This window comes from Carettochelys insculpta, chromosome 1, assembly GCF_033958435.1.
Source record: "Carettochelys insculpta isolate YL-2023 chromosome 1, ASM3395843v1, whole genome shotgun sequence".
In the NCBI taxonomy this organism is placed as follows: Eukaryota; Metazoa; Chordata; order Testudines; family Carettochelyidae; genus Carettochelys; species Carettochelys insculpta.
This window is the reverse complement of record NC_134137.1, coordinates 240,441,055-240,454,595: the sequence shown is the minus strand read 5'-3', so window position 1 is coordinate 240,454,595 and position 13,541 is coordinate 240,441,055. Positions and strand designations below refer to the sequence as shown.

The following is a 13,541-nucleotide window of genomic DNA, read 5'->3' as shown; positions in this document are numbered from 1 at the left end:
TCCCCCTATTGCACAGTCATTCCAGGTTCTATAATCTACAGCTGGCCTCCATTGGCCACTAGACTTCTTTACTGGCCTGAAAGGTGCATAAAGGCTGGCCTGTTGTATTCTGTCACAATCATCAGATGGTTGGAGGAAGCCTCACTTCTTCTTCAAGTGATCCTCGTGGGTGCTCCACAATAGGTGTCAGGCTCACCCGGCACCGCAGATCAGAATTCTTCTAGCAGTTTCTATTGGATCGCGCATGCGCAGATGCGCACCGCTCCCTTGCGCTCCCTCAGTCACGTGCGCGATCCTGTCCCCGCCAGTTCCTTCTCAACTGCCATCGGCTTCAGACGGAATCTGCTCCAGCTAAAGCCTGAGACAGATAAGATAGTTGTTTTTATGTGTTAGTTCGTTGTTTGTCACTATTATACAAAAAAAAGAGAAGAGCATTTTAAATAGCAGAGAGAAGAGGAACGAAGGAGAGAGGGGCGGACAATAGGCTGTTAAGCCGTCCGCTGCCCTGAAGGCCGTGAATGTTATTTTCGGTTAGAAAGCACTGATTAGTGGCTAAGTACCCTATTAACAGTAAAGACTCACCGCCATGGCTTCCTCGGGGTTTAAGAAGTGTGAGTCATGCCGCGAGGCTGTGCTGGCCTCAGATGGGCATAGTGAGTGCATTCGTTGCCTGGGGGAGTCTCATGTTACCCAGAAGTGTTCCCACTGCGCTAAGCTTACAGCCAGGGCCAGGAAGGACAGAGAAATGAGGCTCAAAATGATCTTGTTTGATAAGGCCCTCCAGCCTGAGCCGCCGGAGAAGCCTCATACAGAAGGGCCCTCTGGGTCGCATAAAAGGAAGGCAGCCTCTTTGACCCCCTCTGTGCAGAAGAGGAGGAAACTCTCCCCAGCTCAATCATTGCCGGCGGTTCCAGCGAGCAGGACGGGTGGAACGCAGAGCCCCCAGCCGCGACCTGATGAAAGCAGCAGCGCACGTGGCCGAGGCCGGGCCTCTGACTATACAGAAGGTGGCATGGAAGGTGCCGCGAGCGCCAGCGCGGCAAGCGCCGGAATCGGCAGTGCCACCGCAAGCAGCACCAGCTTCCACGGCGCTGACGGCGCAGGGGCACCCAGCACAGGGCCTACCGGCGCCGGAGGAAGCTACCTGTGCGGCACCACTGTTGACGGTGCCGAGTGCGGTGCCGACAACGGGGCCGAGATCCCCGGCACGGGAGGGGCAAGGCTAGAGCTAAAACCCGGCACCTTAGTCCATCTCCAGGCAGGACTGCGATGCCCTTATCACCCAACCCCCCTCCTGAGATATATACGCCGCACTGCTGGGCGGCAACTCCACTGGCTTATTTTGGGCCTTCGTCTCCGTTCCTCCAACCAATTTCGCCATTGCTCAGGCCACCTTCACCATTTTTGGGCATGGATCCCCTTGAGTACTATCACAAACCAGCTTCACCACTGTCAGTGTCGTCGCGGAGATCCTGTTCTCCCAGACATCATGGGTACACTCCCCGATCGTGGTCCGGATCTCCATCACCGGGCCCTTGCCCATGTTGCTATGGTCATCCTCATCATGCTGAACACAGATACCGCAGGTCTCGATCCAGGGGCAGGTCCTCTCCTACTACTCGTCAATACTCCCGTGTACACTCTCGCTCTGGGACGGGAACGCAGTTATCCCAGGGGGAATTAGGTCCAGAGTCCCGAGACTTCCCTTCACAGCCCACCAGGGAGCAAGTATACCACCGAACTCGGGAGCCAGAGGATTTGGGGGAGGCTTAACCCAGCGGTTCCTCCTCATCCTCCCCAGATGAGGCCATTGCCCCTGGGGATGTCTCCCCTCCGGATGACCTTAAACAATTCCAGGAGCTGTTCAAAAGAGTATCATTCACGCAGGACATTCAAATAGCAGAAGTGCAGGAGAACCACCATAAACTCCTGAAAAATTTGAGACCCCCAGCTTCATCTAAAATCGCTATCCCGCTGGACAAAGCCATTATGGAGTCAGCCACTAACATATGGCAGACTCTGGCCTCTATTCCGCCTACGAACAAGAGAGCAGATAAGAAGTACTTCGTCCCAGCCAAGGGCATGGAGTTCCTCTTTAGCCACCCACAACCCAATTCTTTGGTGGTCAAATCATCCCAGCAGAGGTCGAAGACGTCTCAGTACAAATCAGGGGGGTCGGATAAAGATGCTAAGAAATTAGAGCTGTTCGGCAGGAAGGTCTACTCCTCCTCTACCCTATTATTGGGAATGGCAAATTACACGGCACATCTATCAAACCATAACTTTTGACAATTACTCTAGACTTACTCCCCTCATGGATTCACTCCCAGAAAACAAGAAGCCGGTGTTAAAGGCAATTGTCCAAGAGGGCTACGCGGCATCGCAGACGGGAGTCCAGATTGCCCTGAACGTGGCAGACACAGCGGCACGTTCAACAGCCGCAGCAGTGGTAATGCGTAGGGAATCCTGGCTCCAGACGTCCGGTATCCCCAGAGACCTACAGGTGAAGATCGTGAATCTTCCTTTTGACAAGCAAAAGCTGTTTGCGGACTCAACCGACTCTGTCCTGCACTCCAGCAAAGACTCAAGGGCCACACTTAAGACCTTGGGTATTTATACTCCCCCATACAAGAAAAAGAAATTCTATCCTCAGCAAAGTGCTACACTTACCAACCACAGCACGCACGATATCAGCGAGGCTATGACCAAGGACGCCATCAACAGCAGCAGCAGTACAGGGCCCCCCAGGCGACGTTCTCAACAAAGCCGTACACCCTCGGGGCAAGCCCAGAAACAGCAAGTTTGATGGGTATGTCAAGGACTGCACTATCAACATTGCTCAATGCCATTCTCATCTCATGGTCCATCACCGCCTCAAACCGTTCCTCTCCCAATGGCAAAAGATCACAACAGACAAATGGGTGCTAGAAATTATAGCCACGAGTTACACGATCCCCTTCCAGTCACTTCCACCGACGAAACCTCCCACCCGGCCTCATCTCAGGGACGCTGTCCACGAGGCGAGGCTGAAGCAGGAGGTAGATCACCTCATGTTTGTAGGGGCGGTGGAAAGAGTGCCGACACAATTCCAAGGGAAAGGTTTTTACTCACGCTACTTCCTAACAGAGAAAAAAACAGGAGGCTGGAGGCCGATTTTGGATCTACGGGGCCTCAGCCGTTACTTGCGCAAGCAGCGCTTTCGTATGATTACAGTTGCCTCCATATTTACGGCACTGGACGATGGAGACTGGTTTGCAGCCCTCGACTTACAAGACGCTTACTTTCACATAACAATCCACCTGGCACACAGATGCTTCCTCCGCTTCATGGTCGGCAAGGAACATTTCCAGTACAGGGTTCTTCCGTTCGGCCTATCCTCGGCCTAAACCCTGGCAGTGGTATCAGCCTACCTGCACAGACAGGGGGTGTTTATTTTTCCATATCTGGACGACTGCCTACTGAAAGGGGCCTCAAAGGCAGAGGTCCTACGCATGATACGCATCACCGCGAACACGTTTACTTCGCTGGGCCTAGTTATCAACCTCGCAAAGTCAAAGACCGAACCCACGCAAGATGTAGAGTTCATAGGGGCACGCATAAACTCTATCACATCAAGAGTATACCTGCCCAACGCCCGCTTCCACGCCATCAACTCCCTGGTGCAACTCAAGATGTACAGCCCCACGGTGCTGGTCCTAACGTGCCTGCAACTGTTGGGGCACATGGCGGCAGCAACGTTTGTGGTACAGAATGCCAGGTTACACATGCAAAGCCTGTAGCATTGGCTGGCGAGTGTTTACAACCCGGCATCCCACACTGTCCACAGGGTAGTGTCGCCCACGACAGAGGTGCACAGATCGCTAGCGTGGTGGGAAAATCCCAAGAACCTGCTAGTGGGGGTGCCCTTCCACCAACCACAAATTTCTATTTTTCTTACAACCGACACCTCCCACATAGGATGAGGAGCGCACATTGGCAGCAAGGTGATGCAAGGGCTATGGTCCCCTGTGGAACAGACACTGCACATAAACATACTGGAGCTCAGAGCAGTTCAACGCGTGCAGACATTTTCGGGAATACCTGCACGGCAAGCTCGCAGCAGTGATGGCAACGCCAGCCTGCACAGTATTCTCAAAGGAGGCAGTAATCTTACGGTTGCACCCAGCCTTCGTTCCAGAAGTTTCCTCGGGGTTCCATCTTAACGAACCAGTAGTTTTACCCTCGTTTTACCCGAAGCCTCACAGCTCCAGCAAGGAGGTGCGCCTACATCTCCTAGATGTGAAAAGGGCGTTGGCCTTTTACATAGGCAGAACTAAGTCCTTCCGGAAAACAGACAGGCTTCTGGTGTGTCTCGCTCCCAGGTGAAAAGGGGAAGGCCTCTCTTCCCAGAGAATTTCAAAGCACATTGTGTCCTGTATAAAAATGTGCTACAAGCTTCGAAAGACCCCTTTGCTGGCCCTGCCTAGGGCTCACTCCACCAGGGCGGTGGCGGCATCAACAGCCTTCTTCAAGGGAATCCCGTTAAAAGACATCTGTAGAGCGGCGACCTGGTCATCCTACGACACCTTCGCCAAACATTACGCCCTGCATCATGTGTTCGATGACGATACCCGTCTGTCGACAGCAGTCCTCTCGGGGGCAAGCTGCACATGAATCGATTACCCACCTCCTTACTTGGGTTACTGCTGGGTAGCCACCTATTGTGGAGCACCCACTGGGATCACTCAAAGAAGAAAGAGAAGTTACTCACCTGTAGTAACGATGGTTCTTCGAGATGTGTTCCCGTGGGTGCGCCACCACCCGCCCATCCTCCCCGCTTCGGATCTCTGTCTGGTGTTTTTCAGGAGCATCCGAGGCAGTTGGTCAAGGAACTGGCGGGGACAGGATCGCGCAAGGGAGCAGCGCGCATCGGTGCATGCGCGATCCAATAGAAACTGCTAGAAGAATTCCGATCTGCGGTGCTGGGCGAGCCCGACACCTATTGTGGAGCACCCACGGGGACACATCTCGAAGAACCATCATTACTACAGGTGAGTAACTTCTCTTTAGTCATTACTGCATGTATTGTAAAAGCTTCTCTTTTATCTCCATCCCCCTGGAGCTCAAAGGGCAGTACCCTATATTTGGTCTCCTTAGTATATACAGGTCCCATAGCATATTGATTCCTTTCATCAGTCTCTATATCATACAGGCTTTCTTCTGTCCTTCACTTGCTGATCTAGCATGATTACCTTAAGGGACTCCTGACCCTCCTTCCAGATCCCTGTTTTTTGGGGATTAATATCGATGGCCCAAACTTCCACAAAGGTAACCAACTCAGCATAGGAAAGCTCAGGGTTACACAAAATGCTTCCTCTCAGACTAGATTAGGTTATGACCCTTACTTTAAACCAACAGTCTCCACTATCGTCCTTTGGAATTCCCCACAGGATTATATCCTCGCCGAACATAGCAGGCTCCACGCCCAGGCACAGCACAAAACTGTTGACTAGTTCTTTTTTGCACTGCCCATAACACTTGGGTTCACAGCCAGACTCCTGAATTGAAAAAGTGTGTCATTTATTTGCTATTTCAGTGCGTGCTCAGTCCACTGAAACAGGACACGGTTAAATGCAAGTGCACATCTATATCCAGGTATGCTTAAATACATTGTTACAAAGCTATTTTTTATGTATTGTACAGAGCTTTTTTCTGCTGAGCACTAAGATTAGTTTGCTAATTCAGTTGTTCAGCAGACTGGACTGCTAACCAGTTGTTTACCTGCTCAGCTTTTTACCTGGGTGGTCCTTTTCTGTGCCAGACAAGCAGGCACCTTTTCATATATCCCAGCACCTAAAACATACATTCTACATATTGCATCCTATGCTAGGGAAACAAATTACTCATAAAATTAGACTGTGAATTATTAAATTCAAAGTGAAATTTGTGCCCAGGGACAGCTGTCATTAACATCCCCTTTTTGAAGGATTTTTTTTAAATATGCTCTGTTGATATCCAGTATAATTTTGATCAACTCAGTCAGAAAAATTTGAACCAGTCAAGCAATATTCTGAGTGGCTGATTCCAGTAGGTTTTAGTGTAACATCCTTACCTAGTGTAGTCTTTTATCTTTCAATTTCGCCGTTTCATCTTTAATTTAGCACTTCCCCTGACATAAAACCTTCCTTGATATAAAGTGTCAGTATAAAGTCAGTGGAGTCGCATAGAAGCAAAATTTGGCTCTTTGCAAGGAGCCAGACCCTGTTAAGAGATTAGCCTATAATAGGAATAGTGCCATAATTAATTTCACTGTCTCTGATGTGGCAGTCATTTTGCTGTGAAAATAGGGAGTCTCTCATTTAAGTTTTAAATGGGAATGACTATAAAGTATGTGACTCCGTTGGGATTTCTTTCCTGAGACCTGTTGCATATTTCTTTTATGAGTTATATTTTCTTTTCACCGAGCAGTTGAAATAGCTCATGTAACCATAAGAATTCATGAGCTGCACAAACTGCAAAAAAAAAGCCTCCAGGGCCCATTCATTCTTGGAAGAACTCTGAAATCAAGGCTGATTTGTCCCCTTCGGCAGGACTCTGGAAAAAAAAATGGCCAGCCCCTCATGACATACAAACTGACATAACTCTGGTGACTCCATTGGATCTGTGCTGATTTACACCAAGAAATTATTTCTAAAGGTTTTCCCTCTGCAAATTCTATTCTACACAAATGCAACTATACCGAAATTAATGGAGTTACACTGGGTTTTCAGTGGAGTTGCAGGTGGAAGAATGTAAGCTAAAATGTGCTTTCTCTAAAATGTTAATCTTTCTTCAGTTCTCTGCTACTTCCCATAGTCCCCAGGGTTCCCTCTAATTGTTTCCATCCGTGGGCAGAAAAAATTCTGTTACGTGCACCAAGGCATGTGCAGATGTACACCATAAGTAGGAATACCTGCTGCCACCTGTGGGCACACTACTAATCAACTCGGTGGCACCTGGCTGTCTCCTCGGTGGCTACCCAAGTGTTCAGATTACAGGGAACAGAACTTATAGGGAACCAGGAGTCCCTGGATGATTCTAAAGACTTGTCTACACTTGAGAAATGTAATGAAATAGCCGTTTCAGAGTAGTTATCTCAGTATGAGCCCCCATGTGGACATATTTTTCTGAAATCTTAGTGTTCATAAGTGGGGACTTATACTGAAATATGGTCATATTTATTGTGGAATAGCTATTTTACTGAATTTCCAACCCTAAATGTCAGGTGAGCCAATTATTTAAATTATTTTATTCCTTTTCTAAAAAACAACATGCCTGGAAAAGTACGTTTGTATCTCTTTTCTATTATTGTTTATTATTATTGTTACGAAGTCTGTGCCTGACAGCTAAACATTAACCTGAAGTAATCTCAAAGCAATTTGTTCTGCTTTACTGCAATTTAGGTCCAGCCAATAAAATCCAAGTGGGTTAATCTTGCTGTATGCAGCATACTGGGTATGTTCTGAAATGTCTAATCAAAAGCAGGTATTCAAAACAGGCTGCAGTATGGGTTTCACTGTGGGAATATTAATTCCAAAATGGACTTCTAGAACTTGCTCTTTTTCTTATTTTTTAAGGCAAGGGAGGATGGGGAAGTCTGTCCTGGTACTATTTCAGCAAATCTGTTGGGGTTTTTTGTGCTAAGGTTCTTTACCTGTCATGAGCAACTTTTAATATAGCCCTCTTGTACACATGCATTATGATTAACGCCGGATGAAATTTTATGACTGAAGCATGCATGTGGTGGGTTTTATTTTTGGTTGGTTTGTTTGTTTTGCTGAAAACTACAGATTTGGGTCATCTGAAACTTTTATGAATCTACATTGAATTATTTCAATTGAGAAGACTCAAAAACAATCTAAAGTCTAAATATTTCAATTTTATATTTTCAAATTTTAATATTTTGGCCATTTAGTTTAAACCAGCTTTTCATTTTGAAATTTACTTGAATATGAGTATTTCACATTTGGCCCAGATTTACCTCTTTCCTCCCCAAATCTAGTGCTTTGACACATATTGGCTGTGTCTACACGTGCCCCAAACTTCGTCGAAGTTTACTAATGAAGCGCTGAAATGCATATTCAGCGTTTCATTAGCATGCGGGCGGCAGCCGCGCTTCGAAATTGACGCTCCTTGCCGCCGTGCGGCGCGTCCAGACGGGGCTCCTTTTCGAAAGGATGCCGCCTACTTCGAAGTCCCCTTATTCCCATGAGCTCATGGGACTAAGGGGACTTCGAAGTAGGCAGCGTCCTTTCGAAAAGGAGCCCCGTCTGGACGCGCCACGCGGCGGCAAGGAGCGTCAATTTCGAAGCGCGGCTGCCGCCCGCATGCTAATGAAGCGCTGAATATGCATTTCAGCGCTTCATTAGTAAACTTCAAAATGGCCATTTGCATGGCCATTTCGAAGTTTGGGGGCACGTGTAGACACAGCCATTGTTAGACATTGTTTATAATAGAATTGGTACACAAGGTTAGAGAAGAGAGTCTAAAAACTCTGTCTTTTGATGCTTCCTATTCCATTGTCCTCATGTGTTCCTCATCTTACATCCATGACATGTACTTGTGTACATACTGGCCTTGCACTGAGAGCTGTGGTACTTTCATGCTGATCTGTTGAGGCTGATTTTCAGAAGAGTTCATGATCAGATGGTCACATTCAACTGGGGCCACATTTTCAACACAGCTCAACTCCCTCCCATATATGCGTGTAAATAAGGGTCAGATTCTCAGAAGTGGTCACTATGCAGACCTGGTTTGAAAATCTAGCCACTGAATTTGACCCCAGTTGAGTTCAAAATACTTCTGAAAGTCTGGTCCAATATGCACAGGCACACAGAGGCTAGTACACACACCACAGGCAGGCAATTCAGTGAAATAAGGCCTGTGGTGTCTCAGTGTAAGTCTCGAGCGAAAGAAGTTTAAAGTCAGGAATTTAGCTACTAGATAGAATTAGGTGTTTTTAATCAGAAATTGACCACAGCAGCAGTTAATGCCAGTTGTGCAGAATGGTTTTGAATTTTCCATCAGGCACCAGAATTCCCTTCACTGAGATTTTCCAGTAAGTTTCACAGCCATCTGAGATGTTAAAACAACACAAGGATGAGGTTTACCTCCTGTTTTTCAGCATTTCCCCTTGTCTCTCCTCTGCCACTTGTTAAACATGATTTCCGCATAAAGAAGAAAACACTGTACTGTGCTGCAGCTGTTTTGCTAGAAGCTTTAATTAGCTAGCACAGGGAAAGCATTGCTGATTTGCCCAAATTCAGTGTATGGTATGTGATTTGTAATGATTTGTGGGTTTTGTCACAGCCAAAGATAGCAACAGTAGTATGGGGGAAGAGGGAGATTAGGTAGTGATTTTTTTTTTTTTAAATAAAAAGCAAACAGAAACCACAATCTCCTCAATTGGTTTATAATTGAAAAATGGATTTGCAACTGTTTGGGTTTGAATAAAATCAGATCTAAACACTTCGTGCTGATTGTACCAAAACACTATTACAGCTCCAGAGTTTCACTGGCAGCAGCAAATAAAATTTGTGGGTTTCCATTAGGAAAAGGAGAAACTAAATAACCTCTAGAATTTAAACACTACTGAGGACTTAAAGGCCCTTGTTTAAAAAAAAAACAAAAAAAACTCGCACTAGAGGAAAAGGAATAGCATTCTTGGGATTTCTCACCTGGTACACAGATTCTTTCATGGGTCTAGGCATCTCTTATGATTATTTGCTGAGTACCAACATTATGAAGACTGTCTTCAGTGTATGTGCATTGTGACATCCAAATACTTCTGTGAAATCCTTCTGGTCTCGATTAGTTTATATTCTTAATTTTCAGTCTAAGTTTATTCCTAAGCGGTGCTCAGGATCTGGTCCAAGAAGTAAATACAACTGGACTGCTTGGAAATAATAAGTTGTAATTGACTAAAGCATGTATCCCAGAAGACTGCATATAGGCCTGTATCCTTTTACTTTAATGACATGACTGCCAAGGAGTAGGTCTTCTCCTGCAAACCATAAAGAAAGATAGGAATTATTGCAAAGAGATTTATTGTTGGACAATTATAAATATAAAGCTGATAAAATTTTGGGCCACGCTCAGCTTCTCAGCTTCAAGAAGGCCAGTGAAAAAGGCAGAGACAGGCTATAGGCAATCCACATTTGTGACAAATATGAAAAAGGCCATGCATTAATTGGCAAATATATAAAATACTGATCAGAGAGCTGTCATTATTGATTTTTATATCTGTAACAACAACACTTCTTTTTACATATGTATACAGTACGAGTTAATCGGCATGAAACAGCCATCTTTCTCCTCCGACAAAATATAAATCATTTAATCCTGCTATTTTCCTACGCTCTTGTTACCTGGCAGCGTTACATAGATTTGAGCATGTTGATATGCCCATGACAACCTGTTCTAAAAGTGAGGCATGTCTAATTCAAAACATCTGTTACCTTACAGGGTACCATGTCATATCCACATTCAAGAGGAACCCCCTTGAGCAGGCTTTCAGAATACCCAGGGCCCAGACAACCTCAAACTACCTGATAAACCAGTACTGGATAGCTGTCAGTCATAAGGCACCAGCCATGCTCTACGACTTATACTTGCGGTTAACAGGAAGAAAACCCAGGTGAGAAGTTGCATTACTCCACATATCGTCATACCTAAAAATTTCAGTGAGGGAGAAGGGTGCTACTATGTCCTGCAAAAACCAGCCCTGCAGTATCTGCACTCACTCAACGTTCTCGGTCACTTTCCTGTCTCCGGTATTCATCTTGAGCCATTTTCTCAGGAAGAATGAACTAAACCCCATTTGCTCATCTCATCAGATGGTTCCCAGCTTTCATGGGAGAGCCTTAGATTTTCAGTCAGATTCAGCTCCATGGAGTTGGTCTCACACTATGGCTATGTCTACACTAGCCCAAAACTTCAAAATGGCCATTTCGAAGTTTACTAATGAAGCACTGAAATACATATTCAGCACCTCATTAGAATGCCGGCAGCCGCAGCACTTCGAAATTGCCACGGTTCGTCCAGATGGGGCTCCTTTTCGAAAAGACCTCAGCAACTTCGAAATCCCCTTACTCCTAACAGCAGATAGGAATAAGGGGATTTCGAAGTTGCCAGGGTCCTTTCAAAAAGGAGCCCCGTCGGGACGAGCCGTGCGGCTGCGAGCTGCATCAATTTCAAAGTCCCGCAGCTGCCGGCATTCTAATGAGGCGCTGAATATGTATTTCAGCGCTTCATTAGTAAACTTTGACATGGCCATTTGCATGGCCATTTCAAAGTTTTGGGCTAGTGTAGACACGGCCTATGTGGTTTCCCAAGCCGCCTGAAAGTCAGGAGTTGCCCCTCTCTGGTCCCACTACCAGAGCCCACAAAGAGCAATGAGGGCAAGCACTGATCAGCAAGTGTGGGTAGACAAAAGGGTGGTGCCTCAGGTCTTTACTTTTCTTGTCTGTGCTTAAACCTTGTCCTGTAGCCATTCACACTGCAAGCTTTTGATCACTGCCCTATCCTCGTTTTGCTTCAGTCTACCATGAAACTATATCACTGCACAAAGACTCAGGCTTGGCATTGTTCACAGTTATTTTGGTCTGTGCACATGCAGCAGGGGACAAACTGCGTACAATGGTCTGACAGTTGGAAAGGTGTGATGAGTGTTTCTCAGTGTTCATAAGCTTTGAACTGCATTTAAAAGGAACATTTACACTTCGTTGATTTCTTAGCTGTGGCAATAATGTAGCTAAGCAAATGAAAACACTCTTTTTGCCTCGGACCTTTGTGTAAATAACATAATTTGGTTTCTTTCCTGTTTTATTACTTGTTTAATAATCACAAAAGAAAGCTTGAACAGTAGGTCAGGCCAGACTCTTCGGCCCACTCAGGCAGCCCATACTTGGTTTAATCTGCTAACCGTAGAGAAATCTCTGGATGGCATGGCGCTGCTATGATTTTAACTGCCCCCACCCCCAAATGACATGGTTGAAGAACATGGAGCATATGCATAGAGCGCCAGTTATCTCCAACTTCAGGAATCACAGTAAACTGGACATAAATTAGAGCCAACCGAGAGCCTCTAGGCACTATTGTAACCTAAATAAATGACAGAAATAGGTGCTAAATATAAGTTATTGCTGATGTTACAAAGGATGGCCCCTTTCTAGATGATTGTTGCCACCTAAGTTCAATAATTATAAGGCTAGAAGGGACCACTGTAGTAATCTAGTTTGACACCATCCTTAACACAGGCCCTATGGCATCCTAGAAATAATTCCTGGAATAGTCACAGAGATGCCAGCTATAATCCTAACTTTCAGTTTCAAATGCAGTTTGGAATAGATGCTGAACAATGTCTCTTACCTTCTGAACTCTCAGCAAAACAGGCACAGCCTTGCATTAAAGAATTGAGTATTCCACTGAGCCTGTCCCAGCTGCCTGACTCTTCTTCTCCGCCTCAGATAAGTGCATAGCCCTGACTTCTTTCCCCCACCCACTGAATTGCTTAAATCCAAATCTTCCTCCATCACATCAATGCCTTTTCCAGCATTCACTCCTTCAAGGAGTTCCTTTCTTGCACACAAAATCATGTTGCCTTCTCCTCCATCCCTGATACTACCTCATCTACTGTTCTCCTGCTCCCCAACAAGTGCCCAGCTGATTCAGACTTCCCCATACAAGCTCTGACACCTGTGGCCTTCACCCACAAACAGTCCTACTTTCTCAGTTATCAAAATGCATTGTTTACAGGTGCCAGCCAGAATTAACCTATGTTGAATTATTGCCTTTTGTCAGATCTTAGGGGGGGAAATGACGTTGAGGTCTCTGTTCAGCTCCCTGTGGACAGGTGTCTCCAAAGCCCAGCCTCAAAATAAGAACCCTTGTTAGCACCTTCAAGAGAGGGAAGAACAAATACTGTAGGCCATGTTTACAAGGTGGGCACTCTGTCCTGGGAAAAAGGGACTCTGAAAAAGATTTGAGGGTAGTGATGAGTAGTCAGTGGAACATGAGCTCCCAGTTCAGTCTAGCAGAGAAGGTATAACGCAATCGAGTGGTTGGAAGCTGAATCCAGGCAAGGTTACATTGGAAATAACATGTACGTTTTTAACAGTGAGAGTATGTAACCATTGGAACAACTTCAAGGACTCTGATAGGTTCTCACTTGTTGACCATCTTTAAATCAAGTTTGGATGTTTTTTCTGAAAGATATGCGATAGGAATTATGCTGGAGATGTGCTAGTGCCTGTTTCTTAGGGAGGAAGTCAGACTAGAGGAATACAGTGGTCCCTTCTAGCCTAAGATTCTGAGAGTCCTTGCCGCAGAAAAGGCTCTCAGAGAAATAGCTACCAGGCTGTCAGTAGCTATGGTTATATGATTTTCACTGATATCAAAGATCCTTCACTCAGTGCTCTGCCACCAGGCCCTTTCCATTTAAGAAAGGGACAATGTTTAGAGCACCTGAGCTGTTCAAAACAGCCACAGTTGCACACAAGAAAAATGTGGGTCTATAAGATAGC

At 45.9% G+C, this 13,541-nt stretch overlaps 1 protein-coding gene across 4 annotated transcripts in view; it reads left to right on the top strand.

Moving 5' to 3' along the window:
• Positions 1 to 13,541, top strand: part of FAR2 (fatty acyl-CoA reductase 2) — a 205,132-nt gene that overhangs the window by 179,801 nt on the left and 11,790 nt on the right. For all 4 annotated transcript variants that reach the window (XM_075003113.1, XM_075003120.1, XM_075003130.1 and 1 more), the window contains exon 9: positions 10,483 to 10,654. In XM_075003113.1, the coding sequence (XP_074859214.1) occupies positions 10,483 to 10,654 (172 nt within the window). The remainder of the gene's footprint in view (positions 1 to 10,482; positions 10,655 to 13,541) is intronic.